The 23989-nt window shown below is 38.8% G+C and overlaps 1 protein-coding gene across 3 annotated transcripts in view; it reads left to right on the plus strand.

Annotated features, from left to right (window-relative positions):
* ZC3H12C (zinc finger CCCH-type containing 12C) overlaps window positions 1-22919 on the plus strand; it is a 54850-nt gene extending 31931 nt beyond the window's left edge. For all 3 annotated transcript variants that reach the window (XM_010862855.1, XM_010862854.1, XM_010862852.1), the window contains exons 3-6: window positions 4713-4852; window positions 12492-12726; window positions 14717-14823; window positions 15639-22919. In XM_010862855.1, the coding sequence (XP_010861157.1) occupies window positions 4713-4852; window positions 12492-12726; window positions 14717-14823; window positions 15639-17038 (1882 nt within the window). In that variant the 3' untranslated portion in view covers window positions 17039-22919. The remainder of the gene's footprint in view (window positions 1-4712; window positions 4853-12491; window positions 12727-14716; window positions 14824-15638) is intronic.
* Window positions 22920-23989: the final 1070 nt, after the last annotated feature.

A 23989-nucleotide genomic window follows, 5' to 3' on the forward strand; every position in this document is an offset into this window, starting at 1 on the left:
TGACTTGCTTGCGGTATACCATCCTATTGCCAAATTGTTGAAATAACAAATAGAGGCCCATAGGATCATGCCAATTCATAAATAGAGAATTAGCTATTTTTACTACTAAGCAAAAAACCCCAAATGCATACACATATAGCCTGTAAGTGACTACAGAACCGTGATGAATTTCCTTCTCTATTTATATGGCACTAGAACTACAGTTTGTAAACATCATCCTACTTCTTTAGTAAACACTCAACAGACAGTTAATTTGCACTGATAGCTACACTGTGTTCACTCTGACATCCTGTTTTTCATAACTTTTTTATCAAGATCACTCTGTTTTTATAATTCTTTATCAGAGCCTCCCTCAGTTGCTCCTTATATTATAACCAGCACATCCTTCAACACGCCTCATGAGGGTAGGTCCAGTTCAGTCTCCCCCAGCCTCTCCCGGTCTGTGGAAGTCCCATCTGCAGTTTGGAGTCACCCAGTAGCTGCTCACTTTCCTGTTACTAGGAATGATTCTGGGCCTTGGCAGCTGGCAGGGACTTCCAAGACAACAGCAGCCATTCCAGGGGTTTCCTAGTTAGCATTCATTTCTTTGGCCTGTTCAGGAAAGGACTGGCTGGGGAAGTATTGGACACCCAGGGACCAACCCTACACGTCCCCAGGTGCCTGTCCCTTTCCCCACCCTAGCCATAAAAGAGAAAGAAGACGGTAGCCTGCCCCCATGGGAGATCTCAGGCTGGCCAACTGCTGAGTACTTTCAATCCGATTTCAAGGCACCACTGGATGTGGAATTACTATGTTGAGAGAAAACACGGCTTTCAACTTGATAATAAAGTATTCCCAAATTGCCCTCCTGAATAGTCATACCAATTTATACTCCCACCTGTAATGTATGAGTTACTTCTGTCACACATCCGTGGCAACATCTGGTGTTTGCAGACTTTATTTCTTCCCATATGATGGGTGTGAAGTGGTGTCTCACTTTGGCTTTAATTTGCATTTCTTCACCGTTGAGCTTTTTTCATTTGTTTGTTGGTCATATGGGTTTCCTCTCTTGTAAATTCACTGTTTATATCTATTGCCTTAAAAAAAAATAAAAGGGGAGGATTACCCTTCTCAATGTACAGGAATACTTTATGTATTCTAAGTACTAGTCTTTTTATCAGTCCTGTGTATTGCAAGTACCTTCTCAGTCTATGGCATTTTTATTTTGTTTATGGAATCTTTTTCACAAAGAAGTTTTATGTACTCAAATGTATCATTCTTTTCCTTGGTAGTAAAAAGAATTTCTCTATCTTGATATGAATGTGTCCTGTAATTTCTTCTAAAAGTGTTACAGTATTTTCATATTTAAATCTTTGATCTGTATACAATTTATTTTTATGTGTGGTATGAGGTAAAAGTACAATTTTATTTTTTCCACCTAAATAATTGGCTGCCCTAGTACCATTTGGTAAATGATCCATATTTGTCTTCATCTATCTGTAATGTCACTTTTATCATTTATACACATGTAAAGCTGGAAGTCCAGTCCTTTGGCCACCTGATGGGAAGAGCTGACTCATTGGAAAAGACTCTGATGCTGGGAGGGATTGGGGGCAGGAGGAGAAGGGGACGGCAGAGAATGAGATGGCTGGATGGCATCACCGACTCGATGGACATGAGTTTGAATGAACTCTGGGAGTTGGTGATGGACAGGGAGGCCTGGCGTGCTGCGATTCATGGGGTCACAAAGAGTCGGACACAACTGAGCGAATGAACTGAACTGAACTGATATATGTGTGCGAGAGAGATCGATCTTAGGTTCACTTTTCTGTTGTTTATTTTCTGTTTTTTAATCTTAACTAATATAACACTGATTGGATTTCTGTAGTTTTATGCAGAAGTACTGATAGCTAGGGGGGAAGTTCCTCCTTTTTCGTTCTTCAGGATTACTTAACTGTCCTTGGCCTCTTGTTTTTTCAAATGAACTTCAGGATCAACTTCTCAAGTTTCACAAAAAACCCTTTGATATTGGGATTTCAGTGTACTAACATTAATTTGAGAATTACCATCTTCATCCATTGAGTCTTACCATCCATGAAAATGGGATATTGTTCCTTTCATTTAGGTCTTCTCTTATGCTCTTTAATACAGGTTTTCAATGTTCATTTTCTCTATAAAGCTCTTATAATATTTTCTTTAGATTTGTTTAGTTTTTGTTAGTGTTATAAATAGGGTCATTTTTTAAATTAAAATTTTAAATTGGTTTATGGTATATAGCAATATTAATCTTTAATAACATTGTCAACATTGTATGATAGATTCATGTCTGTTGAAATCTATTCTGTGGCCTAGTGCACAGCCAATTTTATAACTCTTCGTGTGTTCTTGAAAAGATTTTCTCTTTAACTCTGTGCAAGGTTTTGCATTTGTCTAGTAGGTCAAGCTGGAGAAGGCAATGGCACCCCACTCCAGTACTCTTGCCTGGAAAATCCCATGGATGGAGGAGCCTGGTAGGCTGCAGTCCATGGGGTTGCTAAGAGTCGGACACGACTGAGTGACTTCCCTTTTACTTTTCACTTTAATGCATTGGAGAAGGAAATGGCAACCCACTCCAGTGTTCTTGCCTGGATATCCCAGGGACGGGGGAGCCTGATGGGCTGCCATCTCTGGGGTTGCACAGAGTCGGACACGACTGAAGTGACTTAGCAGTAGCAGTAACTTTTTTATTCCTAGTAATGTTTTGCCTTAAAGTATATTTTTTTCTGATGTTAATAGAGTTTTGCCAGTTTCCTGTTGGTTTATGGTATGAATAACATAGCAGTTAAGGATGTGTTTAGCAGCAACTAGTTTCTTAAGCAAATGTTAGGGAGCTGTTTGTTCTCAAATAACAAAATCAGAGAGAGATGTGGGTCCAGCAACAGCTGGTCCTTCCTTTTGCCTTTCACAGTGTGGCAACAGAAGTCATCATCTTGTTTGCTTCCCCCTGTAAGGGTTTGCAGGATGGGAGGCAGGGCGTGGGTGCAGGGGAGGGAGCAGATAATGGGAACAAGCTTTGTGGTAAGTGTTGCATACGGTATAATACCTGGGTTAGAATCTATAAAATCTGTGTCCTGTGTTTGTAAGTGGTTTGCTATTTATACAGATTTTATGAAAGTTCTTTACTTACAAGACGGAATCTTTCTACAGTGCGAGTGACGGTTGCCTTTACCAACTGAAGTCACCTTCACAAAATGCTTACGGTCCTCCCTTTAGAGCCAGAGGCAGTGAAACGCTCAAGTCTCAGCACACCAAATGTCACAGTGACTAGTAAAGCACAGTACACTCAAATCTCAAAGCATTAATGCAGACTGTATTTATCCTTGGCTCTCAGCATGTTGAGTTTTGTCTTGAGGAATAATTAGTATGTATATCTTCACAAGAAAATGCCATCATTTTTTTATAGTTTTCAGAAAACTGCTTAAATTTCAGTATTTTCTAGGAAATTTAACATCACTCTGTACCATTTGCTGGGGCGTTGTCAAAGCCATCAGGTATCCCTTCTTACCTAGCAAATGTACTTCAGACTCCCCCTTCCTTTAACCCTTCCTCTGAAACTTTCAGTGCATCTGATTTCACCTCTAATCTTGTCCCAAACCATTAGGACAGGTCTGTGGAACACAAACAGTCCTGTGGTTTTGCATTATAGCCTCCAACACCTACAAAGCAAGTTATTCTATTTCTGTTTTGTCCTTCAAATATGGTTAACCATATTTAGACAGTTTTACTGCTTCCCAGAGAACAACCAGAACAATATATTTATATACCTAATGTTTGATTTGTGTTAAAGGTTAACAGAGCATTTACTTACCTTATTCCATTCAGCCCTCCTTAGCCCAAGAATTAAAGAATTTCTGCCCCATAGATAAGAATGGAGCCTTCAGGGCTCAAACTATAATAAGAATGTAATTATGTCAGTGAAAGCAGGAGACTCTTTTAAAACATTAGAATAGTGTTATTTTGAATTATTAGGTTAAAGTGCAGTACTAAGATAAATATTTATTGAATGACCACACTGTTAGTTGGGCATTTTCATTTAGACACTAAAACTGCTAATCCAATTTTGAATGCCCTTTTGTCATTAATCCTTGTCCTACACAATATTGTTAAACAGAAACCAGGTGTCTTTTCACTGCAGGACATAGAAAGTGTTTCTTGTATGAGATTAAGCATTGACTTTTTCATTTAAGTGCATGTGTGAATGTGTTTTACATTAGTCACCTAATAAATTTCGTGCATTGCTTAATCATTGGATTCAAATATATGCATAAGAACTCTTGAGAAGGAAAAGTGTTTAGAAACTCTTATTAAGTATTCTGTTTCCACTGTTTTTACAGATTTTTTTCTATGTGATTTCTTTTTACATTTGACTGAAATTATTCTCACTGTGCTCAGGCCCAATTTTCCCTCTCCTATCAAAAAGAGCCTTCTCTTTCTAACTAGTTTACCTTTACAACTTCTCATTTGAAGACCCACTTTTCTTTATTCTCCACACAATAATCCTAATTTTCTTTTTGTTCCTTACATTTTTCCATTCCTTAGTTATTTCATTGGTCCTCTGAGCCATAAAACTCCATCTTAAACTTGAATTTCTTTAAACTATTTTAATTATGTTATCATGTCTGTTTATAAATTTGAATTAATGAAGTCAAATTTAGGTTTCATTGTGTTTTAAGTGTTCTAAAATAATATTTCAGCCATGGAAACAAAGAAGTCTTTTCCTGCCGAGGAATAAAATTAGCAGTGGATTGGTTTTTGGAAAGAGGCCACAAGGACATCACCGTCTTTGTTCCTGCTTGGAGGAAAGAGCAGTCCCGGCCTGATGCGCTTATTACAGGTGAGCCCGTGAGCTTCCGAGCACACCTGAGCCAGCGTCTCACTGAATAATCCGTGCGTCTGCCACAGTTTACTCAGTCCCTTGGTGGGACATTATTTTCTAGTTTAAAAACTATGGTTATGTAAACTAAACAGTAATTCTTGCTACTTAAGCCATTTTTTTTTTTTTTTTTTTACTTTGCAACTTTTTACTTCAAATTTTGTAAAAATTCTGACCTTTAGAGACGTGCTAGGAGTCAGGAGGCCTAGATTCAAATTCATGGCACTTTGAGCAGCACACTGACCCTTCTGGGCTCCAGTTTTCTCATCTGCTGTATGAAACTAGGCAATAATCAAAAGACCCTGATGCTGGGAAAGATTGAAGGCAGGAAGAGAAGGGGACAACGGAGGATGAGATGGTTGGATGGCATCACCGACTCAATGGACATGAGCTTGAACTCCAGGAGATAGTGAAGGATAGGGGAATCCGGCATGCTGCAGTCCATGGGGTCACAAAGAGTCGGACATAACTTAGCGACTAAATAACAACAGTGACTACAGATCAAAAAAGACCCTAGGGTCAGCCTGTCTGGTGTCAAGTAGAGGAAATGATTCAATCCCAATAAAATATCCATGTTTTGCATTATCTTGTAATTTTTAAATGTATGAGTTTCAGGCAGAGGTGTCCCCTGTAACTGTTAATTATTGCTGCTCAACATTTTGCTCCAGTCAGTGGTTCTCAAATAGCATTCAACCCTTCCTGCCCCTTTCTGCACCTAACATTAACAAAACTGAGGAACCCGTGTGAAGGAAGCTACACTCTTCAAATAAAAAACCAATGGAGTGACCACCCACCGTGTACTCCAAGGGAAGTTTAAGACTTTATTTTTCTCTATAATTATTAAATTAGAATAAGAACCCGTAGACAAGTTAGGATGGAGCCCATAGTCATGGAATCGGACCCTAGCCTATATAAACTGTGAGTTCCCTGGTGGCTCAGAGGATAACGCATCTGCCTGCCATGTGGGAGACCCGGGTTCAATCCCTAGGTTGGGAAGATCCTCTGGAGAAGGAAATGGCAACCCACTCCAGTATTCTTGCCTGGAGAATCCCATGGACAGAGGAGCCTGGCGGGCTACAATTCACGGGATCGCAAAGAGTCAGACACAACTGAGCAAGTTCACTTTCACTTTCACTATATAAACTATAAAGTGGGAAGGGTGGGCATAATTCAGTCAGCAGTCCCAAGACACTGGATAACTCTTTGGAAAAAATATGCATATTTAGATCTTTATCTTACACCATATAACAATAAATTGCAGATGGTTGAAGAATTGTCAAAAATCTCCATCAGAGATGATAAATAGTCTTTGAATGGCTAGGTAAGACCTTCCTAAATTTAAAAGTTTTAGAAGAAATTATGACAGGAAAGATAGATTTAATTGGATCAAAATTCTGTATTTCAGAAAATTTTCTTGAAAATAAGCAAGAAAAATACAACAAATAAACAAAGAATCCACATCCATAACATAAAAAGAACTCTTACACATTGATACAAACAGTGCACATTGATAAAAACAGTATATTTGGAAGAATGCAAATGCCAAATAAGAGGGGAAAATTGTTCAACCTCATTAGTAAATAAAGAAATGCAAATTTAAGTGACTTTTTTTTTAAACCCATCAAATTAGCAGAGATTAAAAACTTGATAATACTCAGTGCCTGGAGGGAGTTACTTGTACACTGCTATGGAAACATAGATGTTACAACCTTTCTGGAAAAGTTTGGTCTTAAAACATTAATACTTGAATCTACTAGTCCCCCTTCTAGGAATAATGCCCCAGAAAATAAACAAAGGTACAGGGAAAAATTTTTGACCACAAAGACATCCAGTGCAATATTACTTATAATAGAAAAAAAAATGGAAATAAACCATACATTAATTATAAAAATGGCTTAGTAAATAAATATATATCTATATGATAGAATATGTAGTATTAGAATATCTGGGCAGAATTTTTAATGATCTCAGGGAATGCTCTTTTACTTTAAGGCAGGTTTTGTTATTTTATGGGTGTGTGACATATATGTACATACATAATACACACATATAGAAGGAAAAAATACATAGAAAATGATTAGAAGGAAATATGCCAAAATATTAACAGTAATTGCCTCTGGGTCATTTCTTATGAAGTCTTGTTTTCTCCCTGCTTCTTAGTACTTTTTCTTTCCCAGTTTTTGACAGGAAACTATAATGCATTAATAATCAGGGGGAAGATAAACTGAAAAAGAAAAAGCAATATTTAAACGTATAAATGAAAGCTTCTTGAGTGTGAAAGGAATATGAGATCCAAAAGAAGGGAAAATGGTAATACTCAGTGTGAGATGTGGCTGAGTTTAATCTTTCAGATACTAGCACATCAGGTCTCTGGAGCTCATCAGTATGCAGTTTACTTTGTGAAATGTGTACCACTATTGTCAGAGGCTCTTAGGTGTTTTCTCCTCCAGGTAATAATTCTTGACTAAAACCATCAACAAGGTAATAACTAGTAAGTTGAATTGTCCAGTCTTTTTTCACTATACCAAAAAAATAAACTTGATAAGAAATATTTATGCCAGGTTGAATGACTCACAAGCTGGAATAAAGATTTCCAGGGGAAATATCAACAACTTCAGATATGCACATGATACCACTCTAATGACAGAAAGCAAAGAGGAACTGAAGAGCCTCTTGATGAAGGTGAAAGAGAAGAGTGGAAAAACCTGGCTTAAAACTCAGCATTCAGAAAACGAAGATCATGGCATCCAGTCCTATCACTTCATGGCAAATAGATGGGGAAAAAGTGGAAACAGTGACAGACTTTATTTTCTTGGGCTCCAAAATCACTACAGTGGTAACTGCAGCCATGACATTAAAAGATGCTTGCTCCTTAGAAGAAAAGCTATGACAAACCTGGACAGCGTATTAAAAAGCAGAGACATCACTTGGCCAACAAAGGTCCATGTAGTCAAAGCTATAGTTTTTCCAGTAGTCATGTACAGGTGTGAGAGTTGGAACATAAAGAAGGCTGAGTGCTGAGGAACTGATGCTTTCAAATTGTGGTGCTAGAGAAGATGACTGAGAGTCCCTTAGACAGCAAGGAGATCAAATTAGTCAATCCTAAAGGAAATCAACCCTGAATATGCATTGGAATGATTGATGCTGCAGCTCCAATACTTTGGCCACCTATTGCAAAGAGCCAACTCATTGGAAAAGACCCTGATGGTGGGAAAGATTGAGGGGAGGGGGAGAAGAGGGGGACAGAGGATGAGATAGTTGAATGGCATCACTGACTCAATGGACATGATTTTGAGCAAACTCTGGGAGAAAGTGAAGGAGAGGTAAGCCTGGCATGCTGCAGTCCATGTGGTCACAAAGAATCGGACAGGACTTAGTGGCTGAAACAACAGCAAGAAATATTGTAAAGTTTTCAGATACAGATTCAAGCTTGCTCTTTAGCTGGGCTTCCACTGATTGAACAGATATTAAACAAATGAGCACAAGACTGTTATCAAGTACTGTGCTAGGAACTAGAGATTCAATTAACTTACCAGCTAGACTGAATTCATATTTATTTAAGTAAGGACTGTTTATCCTAATTAATTATCACTAATTATCTTCCTAATTAGTGTCCTTTTAACCTTCTTTGGCTGGTAAAGAAATTCAAATTAAGCAAGATGGTGATGACTTTTAGGCAACCATCCTACTCCTCCAGTCACTTCCAGGATCCAGGCATATCGTACATGAGTAAACACTCCCACAGATAAAGGGCCATGGATTATGCATGAACAGGGCATAAACTGGACAGTGAATAAACTGGAAGACCTCAGAATACACTTCTTTAACTAGCTTCCATATTCCTTTCACAGTCATTTATTGAGTATTCTTATCTGAGTCCTGATGATGGGTACACTGATAAATGAGATGTCAAGGGGCATCTCAAAATGTTTGTAGGGGGCACACACAGTAACTATAACATGGCAAATCCTGTGGCTGAGACTGGTCTTTTTATTTTGTTTTGGTTTTCTATCATTTTCAAAAGAGATCAAAAATTACATGCATCTATTAAGGATTAGATCTGATAGACAAGAGTGCCTGATGAACTATGGATGGAGATTCATGACATTGTATAGGAGACAGGGAGCAAGACCATCCCCAAGAAGAAGAAATGCAGAAAAGCAAAATGGCTGTCTGAGGAGGGCTTACAAATAGTTGTGAAAAGAAGAGAAGCAAAAAGCAAAGGAGAAAAGGAAAGATACACCCACCTGAATGCAGAGTTCCAAAGAATAGCAAGGAGAGATGAGAAAGCCTTCTTCAGTGATCAGTGCTAAGAAATAGAGGAAAAGTATAGAATGGAAAAGACTAGAGATCTCTTCAAGAAAATTAGAGATACCAAGGGAACATTTCATGCAAAGATGGGCTCGATAAAGGACAGAAATGGTAGGGACCTAAGAGAAGCAGAAGATATTAAGAAGAGGTGGCAAGAATACACAGAAGAACTGTACAAAAAAGATCTTCACAATCCAGATCATCACATCTAGGTCAGTATGATCACTGACCTAGAGCCAGACATCCTGGAATGTGAAGTCAAGTAGGGCTTGGGAAGCATAACTATGAACAAAGCTAGTGGAGGTGATAGAATTCCAGTTGAGCTATTTCAAATCCTGAAAGATGATGCTGTGAAAGTGCTGCACTCAATATGCCAGCAAATTTGGAAAACTCAGTAGTGGCCACAGGACTGGAAAAGGTCAATTTTCATTCCAATCCCAAAGAAAGGCAATGCCAAAGAATGCTCAAACTACCACACAATTGCACTCATCTCGCAGGCTAGTAATGCTTAAAATTCTCCAAGCCAGGCTTCAATAATACGTGAACCGTGAACTTCCAGATGTTCAAGCTGAATATTTAGAAAGCAGAGGAAACAGAGATCAAATTGCCAACATCCGCTGGATCATCGAAAAAGCAAGAGAGTTCCAGAAAAACATCTATTTCTGCTTTATTGACTTTGCCAAAGCCTTTGACTGTGTGGATCACAATAAACTGTGGAAAATTCTGAAACAAATGCGAATACCAGACCACCTGACCTGCCTCTTGAGAAACCTATATGCAAGTCAAGAAGCCACAGTTAGAACTGGACATGGAACAACAGACTGGTTCCAAATAGGAAAAGGAGTATGTCAAGGCTGTATATTGTCACCCTGCTTATTTAACTTACATGCAGAGTACATCATGAGAAACGCTCGGCTAGAAGAAGCACAAGCTGGAATCAAGATTGCCAGGAGAAACATCAATAACCTCAGATATTCAGATGACACCACCCTTATGGCAAAAATGAAGAAGAACTAAAGACCCTCTTGATGAAAGTGAAACAGGAGAGTGAAAAACCTGGCTTAAAACCCAACATTCAGAAAACTAAGATCATGGCATCTGGTCCCATCACTTCAGGCAAATAGATGGTGGAAACAGTGCCCAAAATCACCGCAGATGGTGATTGCAGCCATGAAATTAAAAGACGCTTACTCCTTGGAAGGAAAGTTATGACCAACCTAGCTAGATAGCATATTAAAAAAGAGAGACATTATTTTACCAACAAAGGTCCATCTAATCAAAGCTCTGGTTTTTCCAGTAGTCATGTGTGGATGTGAGAGTTGGACTATAAAGAAAGCTGAGTGCTGAAGAATTGAAGCTTTTGAACGGTGGTGTTGAAGAAGACTCTTGAGAGTCCCTTGGACTGCAAGGAGATCCAACCAGTCCATCCATCCTAAAGGAGATCAGTCCTGAATGTTCATTGGAAAGACTGATGTTGAAGCTGAAACTCCAATACTTTAGTCACCTGATGCAAAGAACTGACTCACTGGAAAAGACCCTGATGCTGGGAAAGACTGAAGGCAGGAGGAGAAGGGGACGACAGAGGATGAGATGGTAGGATAGCATCACTGACTCAATGGACATGAGTTTGAGTAGGCTCCAAGAGTTGGTGATGGACAGGGAGGCCTGGCGTGCTGCATTCCATAGGGTCGCAAAGAGTCAGATACTACTGAGCGACTGAACTGAACTGAACTGATTAGTTGAAAGACACAGTGTTTAGTGAGAGCTTTCTGAACACTGTGCTAGGTGCTTTCACACCTGATAACTCATTGATTCCTCACAGCCTATAAACAGCATTTGAGAACATAAAGAAGCAGGCTCAGTAAGACTACAGTTGCTAGATAGAGTGGCAGAACCTGAGATTTATCCATGAGTTCTGAACTCTGAACACTCATACTTCTACTTCTCTGCTACTTTTCTAAACCAAAGTTCTGGTCCTGAAGTCATTTTGTCTCATGACAAAACTCATTTTGACATCATGAAATCTACATGCCAAGTTGACCCATGTCACCTCTCCATCCCCTATACTCTGCTCATACTTCCGTTGTGGCAGTTACAAACCCAGCTTGCCCAGTCTACATGCTTGCCCAGCCCAATAACTGAGGCCTCCTTGAGGAGAGAATATTCTTCATTTTGGACATTATTGACAGCACAGCACATACCATAGAGTAGGCATGTAGTGATTATCCACTTAAAAGAGAAATTTTTCAGAAATCAGTAACTCCAGTTAGTAAGCACTGAGGAGAAGTGGGCCTTTTTTAAAAAAATATTATGACGTCTGTCAGCTCATACCCAGCACTTTGTGCTAGAACTTAACAATGGTGGGAAGTCTGGGATTGAAAGAGCTAAAGTATGAAGAAGGCATGGTGAGGAGACAGTTTTATCATTAGTCAAAATATGAGCTCTGCTACCTTTAAAAAAACAAAAACAAAAGAACCCAAAACACTAACAAGTCAGTAGAGTTAGAAAGTGCTGAAAGTGTGTGCCAACCAAAGAGAAAATGAGCATTCCCCTACCTGTCCATTTTTAATCAATGGCTGTTTTCCCCACGTAATCACTTCTAATTTCTTGCTCAGTCCAGCCCCACAAGACAGCTGGTCTTTGTTAGTACCTGTCTCAACAGGAAAGGACACAGAACACAGAATGGCCTTGTCCAGAACAGCACTTGTGACTTCACCACCTCCTTGCTCTTTGAAACTTTTGCATCTGAAGACCCTTCCCTTTGCTAGCTCGACGTCTTTACTTCTCAAACTCTGCCACCATCATCACATCCACTAGTTAGAAAAACAGCACCACAAAATAAACATGGGGGAAAGAATCTGTTGCTCAGACGTAAACCCACCACAACTGCTTTGTTAGGACAGTGTCGTGCTAGGGGCGTGTGAGAAGCTAGTTCACTGTGTAGAGCTGGTGGCTCCAGCTGTCAAAGAAAAGTTTTATGTGATGAAAATCAGACTTTGTTCAGTCATGTTTCAGTTTTATGCTTTTTTTTTTTAAGATTTAAACTTTTCATGTTTTTTAGGTTTGCTTTGTTTGGCTTTTTTTAAACCTTTTTTTAATTGAAAATCCTGAAGGAAAACTGTTACTGGGAGCTACAAATTTGCTCCATCTACAAACTATAAATCATAACCCCTAATTAAATGGGTGCATGCATCCAGTTCATGTTATAAAAACTGACTTTGTATGAAAGTTGTGAGATGTGTTTTGCATGTTTTTATTACTGAAAATCCTACCCTGATTATTCTTGCAGATCAAGAAATCCTACGTAAATTAGAGAAGGAAAAAATCCTGGTGTTCACGCCTTCGCGACGAGTGCAGGGGAGGCGAGTGGTGTGCTATGATGACAGGTTCATTGTGAAACTGGCCTTTGAGTCGGATGGTATAATTGTGTCCAATGATAACTACAGGGATTTGGCAAATGAGAAACCAGAATGGAAAAAGTTCATAGATGAGCGATTATTAATGTACTCATTTGTCAATGACAAGTAAGTAAAACCACTTACAGTAACACTGCTTCCCTGCAAATCTAAGTATCCCTGGCAGCAGGCTATAGGCTTGTCTTTTTGCCACTGACCAGACCTAAGACAGTTTCTTCCAACTATTGATGTCCCCACTCATCCTCAGTGGGAGTCAGAAAATGGCAGAGTCCTGCCTCAGGAGGCCCTGTGTGAGATGCAGGCTGCCCTGAGTGACTGACATGTGGAGGCTGGCCACCTTCAGAGGATGCAAATGTGCAACACACTGACCACCAGAACACTGCCTTTCAAAATCTACTTTAGAGCATTGAGAGCTTATTTAAATATAAGATTTTTAAAAAATATTGTAGCAATGTAAAACTATTCATGATTAAATTGATAATGGACATATGATATGCACAAAGATGTCAGGTCAACTGTATTTACCAATATGTGGGAAAAGCTCACCTGTTGATAATCAAAAATGAAAATTAAATCTACAAAGAGTATATTTTTCACCCATTTAATTCACAAAATTAAAAAACATATTTTTGTATATGCCTTATGCTGTTATCACTGGAGAAGGAAATGGCAACCCACTCCAGTATTCTTGCCTGGAAAATCCCATGGATGGAAGAGCCTGGTAGGCTACAGTCCATAGGGTCGCAAAGAGTCGGACGTGACTGAGAAACTTCACTTCACTTCACTATGCTATCTATTAAAGACATAATGAAACTGATAAATTTGGGTATGGTTTAGCAGAAGTCTTAAAAATACCCTCTCAAAGCAATGGTCTCATTTCTTGGAATATATAATGAGGGAAAAAGGAAGATCAAAAATGTTCACTTCTGTATATTTATAATTGCAAAAATTCAAAGACAACTAAAGATACAATACAGAAATCAGTTAATTGCGGTACATCTCCTAGTGGAATATTATTCAGCTATTCAGAAACATGGGGAAATATTTGTTAAAAAGCAAAGTATAAAATTGCATTTGTGCTTGTAAAGTGCTGTGTACATAGAGGAAAATAACTAAAATGCAACACATAATGGAGAATAATTGTATTAAGATTGTAGGATTGAGTGTTTGTCTTCCATTTTTAATCTTTTAATATTACCATATTATGTGTATAATAGTAAACATCATAGTTGCTCAATGGTATTACTCAGGCATGTTAACACTCCCTTAGGAGTTGACACATTATTCACATTTTACAGGTAAACATGTGGTTTATTTCATGTTCAGTAACATAACTAGTAATAGAAATCCTCAGTCACCTCTTGACAGTATTCATGCCATGAATTCTTGCTTCGATTGGACAGTTGATCTAAGATAATAAGTTTATTTCCTTAAGATCTTTTCTATCTCAGCTAAGAAGTAACCTTGTTATAGTGGGAAGAGAATGAATGTGGAGTTAGACAAATTGAATCTTGGTTATACCATGTGAACTGAGATAAAAATACTTAGTTCATCTAAGCCTAAGTTAGAAAAGTGTAATCACCTGTGAAATGGAACTAATTCTTCAAGGGATTATTGCTGGGATGAGATGCAGCGATGTGTGCAGGGCATCTGACACATGCTAGGGGTCTGGGTCGTTTCAGTCTGCCTGATCCTCTCTCCCACCTCTCCCTTCTGTCCTTCAGCAGCTTCTCCTGGCTCCCACCTGCCTCATATTGCTTCGCAAGATTAATGTTCTTAAAGCCTGTTGTAAAATGCCATTGTGATCATTTTCTTAAGTCCTTACAAAATCCCGTGAGAAAAGGAAGAATTAATTAGAACATGCTAGGCCCAAAACTTGTTTGAATTAAATGCAAGTTCAGCTTGAGACATTTTAATTTTGTTTTCATTAAGAAAACTTTTTGTACTGATTTTTTTTATCCTATAAATGTTGAATCAAAATATTTGGATTAAAATCTCAAAATAAATACCTTAGGGTGAATATTCTTTACACTCTGTCTTTAGAACTAAATTGTCAACCTTCTACTTTAGATATAATTTTGTATTATGTCCATGACAGGTTCATGCCTCCAGATGACCCTCTTGGCAGACATGGCCCAAGCCTGGATAATTTTCTAAGGAAGAAACCTATTGTTCCTGAACACAAAAAGCAGCCTTGTCCATATGGTAACTTTCTTTATAGTATCTAATAAATGCCTTTAAGTAGCTCAAATGGTAAAGAATCTGCCTGCAATGCAGGAGACCGGGTTCAATCCCCACGTCAGGAAGATCTCCCAGAGAAGGGAATGGCCACCCACTCCAGTATTCTTGCCTGGAGAATGCCATGGACAAAGGAGCCTAGTGGGCTACAGTCTGTGGGGTCACAAAGAGTCGGACACACTGAGCGATTACACTTTCAGTTTTTTTCACTTTAAAGCACAATATTAAACATTTGTTATTAAAAATAAACATAAAATTTTGGATGGCATATAGTATGCGGTTCTTTTGAATGTAATTAAATTAAAAAAATAATAATTGTTTTTACCTAGTTGGGTTCAGTGTATATTCATTTCCCCTGAAATTAAAGCACTGTTCTAAAAACTCAGATAAATTCTACATGAAGTTAGTTTCCAGATAGATAAAAACTTGGAGTTCTTCCATCTAGCTGCATATCAGATTAGAGTGGCTTTATCACATCACAGCAGCACATTTTGCTCTGCAAAACAAAATGTCCTACCTGACTGCAGAGTTGTACTGGAAGAGGAGAGGCGGGTAGGAGTTGAGGACGTGAAAGGAATTATTACTCAGTCAGCTGACTTTCTTATTGCTCTTGATAGCACTGACATGGGAAGACTGAAAGGTGGCATTTCTCAGAAGCAGGGAGTAGAGTGGCCTTGAGCACAGCTCCCATTCCTGCGCTTGCTTCTTTCTTAAAAGTGCCACACTGAGTGTTTAGGATCTGGCGGAATGCTCCTTTGCCTAATTGATTTTACTCTTCATAGGAAAGAAGTGTACCTATGGACACAAGTGCAAATATTATCATCCGGAAAGGGGCAGTCAGCCTCAGCGGTCAGTGGCTGATGAGCTGCGTGCCATGTCCAGAAACACAGCGGTCAAAACTGCGAATGAAGGAGGACTGGTGAAGAGCAACAGCGTCCCCTGCAACACTAAGGGCGACAGCACTTCTGATGTCAAGCGAGGTGCTCCAAAGAGGCAATCAGACCCAAGCATAAGGACTCAAGTCTACCAGGACTTAGAGGAAAAGCTTCCCACCAAAAACAAACTGGAAACCAGGTCTGTACCTTCCTTAGTTAGTATACCGGCTACTTCTACCGCCAAACCCCAAAGCACTACATCTTTAAGCAATGGCCTTCCATCTGGAGTTCACTTCCCACCTCAGGATCAAAGACCACAGGGGCAATATCCTCCGATGATGATGGCAACCAAAAATCATGGAACGCCAATGCCTTATGAACAGTATCCAAAATGTGACTCGCCCGTCGACATTGGATATTACTCCATGTTGAATGCGTATTCAAATCTGAGCATCTCAGGCCCACGGAGCCCTGAAAGGCGTTTCTCGTTAGACACAGATTACAGGATCAGCTCTGTCGCCTCTGACTGCAGCAGTGAAGGGAGCCTGAGCTGCGGGAGCAGTGACTCATACGTGGGGTACAACGACCGCCCCTACGTCAGCTCCCCCGACCCGCAGCTGGAAGAGAACCTCAAGTGTCCGCACATGCACCCTCACGGCCGCCTTAACTCCCAGCCCTTCCTGCAGAGTTTCCACGACCCCTTAACCAGAGTGCAGAGTTACAGTCACGAAGAACCAAAGTACCATCACAAGCCTCCGCTCCCGCACCTAGCCGTGCGCCTGCAGCACCCGGCCGTGGGCGCGCGGTCCAGCTGTCCCGGCGACTACCCGTCCCCGCCCGGCTCGGCACACGCCAAGGCGCCGCACCTCGGGCGCTCCCTGGTGGCCACAAGGATAGACAGCATCTCCGACTCGCGGCTCTACGACGGCTCTCCGTCCAGGCCGCGGAAGCCCCACGCCCGCCAGGAAGGGCTGGGCGGCTGGGACCGGCAGAGCTACGGGCTGGACGCGTACGGCTATCGGCAGACATACTCCCTGCCCGATAACCCCACGCAGCCGTGCTACGAGCAGTTCACCTTCCAGAGCCTCCCCGAGCAGCCCGAGCCCACCTGGCGTGTCCCATACTGCGGCGCGCCGCCTCCGGACCCCCCCAGGTACCAGGACAGCCGAGAAAAGGTCTTCGTCAACCTGTGCAACATCTTCCCGCCGGACCTGGTGAGACTTGTCATGAAGAGGAACCCTCACATGACAGACGCCCAGCAGCTGGCTGCAGCCATTCTAGTGGAGAAATCACAGCTGGGCTATTGAAAGATGATGCATCTTTGTGGTGTTTAGTAGTTTTTTTTTGTTCAGCTTAAACGCTGAGGGAGGTTTGCTACAATAGCACATGTGATCTCCTTCTCAGCAAGGAGGTTATATAGTATCCATTTTTGTGAAATACTGTATCATGGAATCTGTATGTATAGCCCCACATAGTGGAAGTATCACGGGATTGCTTTACATTCAAACATTTTTTTTTTAAACATTTCCTTTTTAAAGCTATATATCCTTGGCTGGAAATTTTTCCAGTTTATTAGATGTATCTGTGATCTTTGATATTAATCTTTGGTGCATCAGGGGTTTATATGCAGCACTTTTTATCTTTGTTTCATGTTTTATTAACTTGGTGTTTGTCTATCACTTGCAAGCAATTACAATACCTTCAGAATGTTGAACATTGGACTAGACCTAGCAGACTGTTTTTTCAAGCCAAGCTTAATTGGGGTCTTTTACAGCTTTTTAAGTTATTTTTATTTGGGGAAAGTGGGCTTCTTTGTGCTATAATCATTATTTATAGAAACAAAGATATACTACAGCACTGACTTTATATTTTAAACAAAATGTAAGTTACAAGTTTATGTTGAAATGGGTAACAGTATATATTAGAATGATTTACAATATGGCACTTTTCATTGTTCTATTTTCGTTTGGATTTTTTGTGTTAAGTAATTAGTTAATTTAATATGGTTGACTTAAAGGAAAGCAGATGCAATCAATGGAAAAACTCGTTTCCATTTTTTATATATAAAAAAGGCAAAAGCCGTTAACTGTTACAGTATAGAGCTTTGTTATCCAGCTATGATGTGCTTCTAGACAGTAGAAATGGAATTGAATTCCTAGACTTCCATTAACTTGTATTTTTTAATGTGTTTGTTTGTCTTTTTGTTTGGGGGCACAACAATACTGGATAAAATAACCCTTTTGCAGTACTTGGCTGTTTTTAATGAATCTAATTATTCTCAATGCAACTTTTATATTTAATATACTCTTTAGCTGTCCTGCTATTTATCAAGGCTGGCCTGAGGTGGTTTTATGTGTTGAGGATATGCAACATTCGTTGATACTGCACTATAGAAATGGTGATGGAGGAGTTGTAAATGGTAACTTAAAATTTTTGTAAGATACTGTATATTTTCCATTTTCCTGAAGGTAATTTTTTTGGGGGGCCTGTCATATTATTAAGGCCAGATTCTTGCCACAAATAGTGTAGTTTTAGATACAGACTGAAGTCTGTTCTTGTATTAGTAAGGGATATTTCTGGTTTCAAAGTCATGGGTTTTGCTGAGTGTGGATTCGTTTCTGTTGTTGGTTAGAAGAGAGATGTTGCAATCCGTGGCAGATAGTCGTGTGACTGACATGAGGACTTCACTGTTGCCTCCAGTTTTTGAATTTTGCTTAGTTTAACAGACTCATTCTGAGCTGTTTCTGGAGTCGGCCTAGATGCCATGGTTATCCTGATTATTCTACATGCTACAGTTTGAAGTAAAGCCCTGAAAAACCAGAAAGTACCTTTTACTGTTGATACAAATTGTATCTTTTTAACTATAAGAACTATTTTGATTTGTAGATCTAGTTAAAACACAAATGTGTAACTCCGATTAGACTTTTGGGCAACATTTTATCCCTTATTTAAATACAAATTTTTAAAGTAAAATCTAAGTCTAGAATAGGGTAGAAAATAAAAGTAACAATTTAGGTAAATAAAAGTGTCTGTCTTATAGTTTTATATATTAAAATATATTAAATGAATTTATTGGCATTTTCTTTCTCCTAAAACTTATCTAGCGTGAACTTAAAATAAAGGTAAAATGCTGCCTGAAAATAACGTCCAAGCACCTTTGACTAGTACAACATTTTCACTACTCGTGTGACACTGTGTGTCACATGAAGTAGGATTTGGGTTACAGTAAATGCTTCTAAAAGGCATTGTGCATATTGACATATCCAATAATCTGAACCGTGTTCAGCAAACCTAATTCAGGAAAGTGGGGTTCAAGTCGCTGCTGCCGCCTGCGAGGTGAGGTGCCCCTCGCTGCGCCTGCAGAGGATATGGGCGCTGCCGCACACCCCTGCCGCAGCGCCCTCTGAGCGACCTGCTCACTTGTGAAATCGTTCTCCTGATTTTCTCGGTCACTCTCTGTAAACAAGTTTAATGTAGACGTTAACCCAGTGCCAAAAGTAGGGTTACAAATGTGGAGTACCTTTCATTTCAGTCTTCTAAGCTTGCTTTTTTTTTTTAAAGTATGAAATCATTTTTAAATTGTACATGTAGGTTTTGCTTCCATTTTCTTAAGTTTTAGCATTTGAATTGTTTGAAGATTTTGCCAAACTTTATTACTTTTCTTAAATGAGCTCTTAGATGAAATGTATAGCACACCCTTTAATTTGACCTCCTAATGTCTGTAGCTAACCATCTGTCATTGCTTCCTGGATTTTAGACTATGGCAAAACAGTGGAGCTTGCCCCTGCCTGTCCTGACGTGACTAGCTCTGAGTAGCCACACTGAAATCCTTCAGTGTAATTGACTGCAAGTTAAGAAGTAGCAGTTTTCTTATGTCGAGGCAATCTGTACTCCTCTCCGTTTTTTGGAAGCACTGATGTTGCTTTTGGAGCTTAAGAATGAGATACAGCAGTTTGGCTGACTTGAGATACAGCAATTTCTTAATTATCTAAAGCAATAAGTAAAAGGATCCATCATTAAATTCAGAGCTCATCTCAGAACTTCATTTTAGCCAAAACTTTCACTTTAATCATATCTTCAGACTCACTAACAAATAACCGGAGAGAGGTATATTAGTAAGTAATGAAACTGCCAGTGGTGGTCAGCTGACAGAAGAGGAGGGATTCAGACTGGAATATTCTGCCCTGAGTAATTGACAGTTGACTGGACTTTACACAGTAACTAGCCGGTTTGTTGTCTCTGTGTCTTACTACAGAGGGAGTTGTACTCAACTGGCCAAATTCTGGCCCTTAGTATTTCCTCCTTTCTTGCATGCGATACCTAAGTTTTCAGTCTCCTTTATATGATCCCTGTATCCTGATAGAGTGTGTCACTGACCTAAACATTTGAAAGAAATGTACACCAGTATAAAATATTTGATACTGGTAGAAACTTGAACTTTGTGTTTTTATGAAAATTCATTTATGAGAATATGTAATATAACTAAAAAGAGTGTTTTATATATATATATATATATATACATACACGCATACACATTTGTTAAGAAGTATTAAAAATGTAAGAATGTTACTCTTTTGATGGCTAACTTTTCCTTAATTGAACTGTTTCTTTGAGTTGTGGACGACCAAGTCTGGAGTCTGGATGACCAATGATAAGATTTAGAACCACTTGAATGGAAAGCAACTCTTTACTGGCTTTATTCCTGATATTTTTAAAGAATTATTTTAATAGTTTTAATAGAATGTGTAATTTTAAAACACACAAAAAACTTAAAGTAGTATTGCTTATACAGATAATTATTTAACATGTCTTTTATGGATGTATCTATATGTATATAGACAGTAATATATTTATAAAATAAATACACTTTATGTTGTAGTTGTTGTAATAGATGGGAGGATGGATGGCTCTGGATATGTCTGTGTGTGTTTTGAAAACTCGAGCTGTTTTTCCCCTGACTTAATGGCAATTACCCTAAGGGATATTTGCTTTTCATTATTCTTCTTGCTACTCAGCTTCCTTATTCAAGATAAATAGGATGTACAGTTTCCTGGCCATTCTTTTAGGTGTGGCTCATCCATTTTATTATCATCCAGCTCCTGGAGAATTTCTGAGTGACCTAAAATCAAACAGATTATGGCTGGAGAGATCAGTTGTGTTCCAAATATGTTAAACACAGAAATTCAGCTAGTATGTTGAGTTTCCTTGTTACACACCGAGAAAGCAGAGTGTCAATAACAGTAGAGAAGTAAATGCATTATTTTATATTGGTCTGGGAAACCCTGCAGGGCAAGGGTTGACAAACTTTTTCTGTAAAGGATAGGATAGTAAATAATCCAGGCTTTGAGGATCATATGGTCTCTGTAAACCATTCCCCTCATCCCTTAAAGTGAAAGAAGCAGCCGCAGAAAATACATACATGAATGGGCATGGCTGTATGTCAGTTATATGCTCACAGAAAGGGGCTGCAGGCCAGATTTGGCCCAGGGGCCAGAGTTTGCTGATTCCTACCCTAGAGGGAGAAAAACAGGCATATTAAGCAGCAAATACTGATACACATTAAGAAATCATACTTATATTTCAGTTGGCATTCAAAGAAAATCCACTATTGATGACCTTAAAAAGATTTCTCAGATAGTCACATATTAAAAGCATCTTAATTCACTTATGTTTTCTGCCTGGTCACACCCATTATTTAGTAGAGATAATTTCTTGTTAACCATCCAAAAATAGAATTCTGTAAAAAGATGTTTTAATAAATATTGGAATTTTTTCATGAACTTTATACTGATAAATGGGAATCCTTACCTACCTTTTGGTTTTTTAAGGGCCTCATGGACCAAAAATTCTGTTGTATTTTGAAAATTAGCATATAATTAGCCATAAAATATTTTAAAGACTGCATTTATCAGTTACATTTTTCTGCTGGTTTTTGATTTCTAAAAAATGACAGATTGGCCCTTCTTTAAAAATGGTTTTAAAGAAGATCAATATATTTTAAGTTTACATGCTGTAAACTTTATTCTGTAAAATTAAAAATTGTGACTAGTATAATTGTGAGTGCACTTGTTGTATTGTGAATCTCTTTATAAGAAACAAAATGTATACCTGCTTTCTCTATCCAAACGTCTAGTATAGATTTAAGACACCTTAGGACTGTCCTCAGTGAAATACTCTTAACAGGATCATGTATGGTTTTAAATTCATTGGAGTACACCACTGAGCGTGTTCATTCACAGCGCTTTGTAAATGATGTTAACATCATAAAATCACATCTGTTGGAACCGTAGTTTTGAATATTGTCATCCACTTAAGTTGCTATAGTTTCTTTTAAGATTGGAATATAACTCTAGTTTTAACGGGTGTTTACGGTTTTAAATGTTTGTGTTTTTTTTTTTTCCTTAATGCCCTCTGTTAACCTGCTTTTTGCTTCTGTTACAATAACACTTAGTTATGTTGGGAGTGGCTTTTTCCCTAAAGCTCTTAGTCTTTCAGATTGAAAAACAGTTTAAGGTTTTGATCACTTGACAATTTGGCAGTAAAAAAAGAAATTCTGTGCGTGTTTCAGTTCAGTTTTATAGATAGTGTAAAATTTCATTTTTTAAACCATATACCGAATTTGCCAATTTTCTGTCTAGATATTTCAGATGAATAACAAATTGTTCATTTAAAGCTTTTGACCCCATTCTTGAAGCAACTTGTGCCTCAAGGGAAGACAACATTGAAGAACAATGGTTTGTTTTTATAAAGAATGTGTTTTAAATATGAAGACTTTCTTCATTTGGGGGAAATTATAAACATCTCATCTAATACAGAACACCCGTCAACGTGCACACTTCCACAAACATGCGGACATGGCATTGCCAGTGAACCCAGTTACGGACTTTATCTTTTCCTTCTAGGTTTTATCCTCCCAAATCAGAGTCGTTTGCTGAGAGTAGAAATTCCAATTTGATCCTTCAAACTTATAAGAAAACAAGGCGAAGAATATGTTTAGAATAACCATCTGATGAATTCATGTGATTCTGTTTATTCTATGTCTGTTCTGTGTGTTTGTGTAGTGGGATTTTTACAGCTCCAAAAAAGCAGTATTTTAGACCTACCGGAAATCCATATCAAAACAGCTATGTGATTCTGCCTCTGAGAAAAAATATATATATATATTAAAAAACTCAGTTTTCTTATGGTGGTCTGTTTTTGTTTCTTGAAGAAACTGACATGCAGCAGCACGGAAGCCCCTAATGACAAGCGTCCTCCCCTCGCCCCATGGCCCGCCCACCTGCCTGCAGCGCCTAGGACAGACACGTCCTCTGTAGCGTCAGCACACATTCAGTGTCAGTGTGTGTTAGAGCTGTGATTAATTCCTGTGACGATCAGAATTAAATGCCAAAGACAACTAGTCCTACCTTATGGTTCTAATAATGTCCCATCATTGATTAACTCAGGCTGTTTGTGGCTTTGCCTTGAGGCTTCTTTATCACCTCTTGTAAATCTTTGTTGTAAAGGTCTTTCTGCATCTCTCCTTGCATGAATCAAGTTTAGTATCTTACTAATGCTGCCCCCAGTAGGTTCCCTTCACTTCTTTTGCGACCTCTTAGGAATTTTTCATCTCAGATAGCAGATTTATTTTACCCCTCATTGCTTTTCCGACTTTTGCTTTTCTTATTTTTTTTCCTGAAGTTGCTATTTGCCATTGTTAAGTATACTCTTCCCCTCGCCCCCACCCACTTAAACTTTTTAACTAGGATCTTATGTGTTTAGGTAACTTGTTTCAGCTTTGTCAGCAAAGTTGATTTTTCATGTTAAACTATGGTTGGCAGAGAACTCAGCAAATCCACAGTATTAGGTGGGAGAGTCTGAGCTGAGACTCTCAGAGAGTGTTAGACTACAGTGTTGGCTGGGGCTAGTAGTTTATTTCTCCCCCACCTAGAACTTTTGTCTAAAGAGAAAAGATTCATACTCACTAATCAATCAATTAACGTTCAGGAAGAGATTATAAAACGAAACTGTAATGATGAACTTATTCTAAACAAAATACCTCCAGTTGGCCCTCTCATTAGTTAGGGTATGTACTTAACATTGTTTATCCTCAGCCTCAGATGCTCTTTTTAAATTAATGATGTTTATTTGGTGTTTTAAGCCTTTTTATAAGCATTTTTTTTTTTTAGTCTTTCAGTGTTTTAAAGGTTTTCTTTTAAGATCTTTAACCTTTTTAAAAATGTATTTCTATGTTAAGAGTACAGCCTTTGGAGGCAACC

This window comes from Bison bison, unplaced genomic scaffold (assembly GCF_000754665.1).
Source record: "Bison bison bison isolate TAMUID 2011002044 unplaced genomic scaffold, Bison_UMD1.0 scf7180017864485, whole genome shotgun sequence".
Taxonomy (NCBI): domain Eukaryota; kingdom Metazoa; phylum Chordata; class Mammalia; order Artiodactyla; family Bovidae; genus Bison; species Bison bison.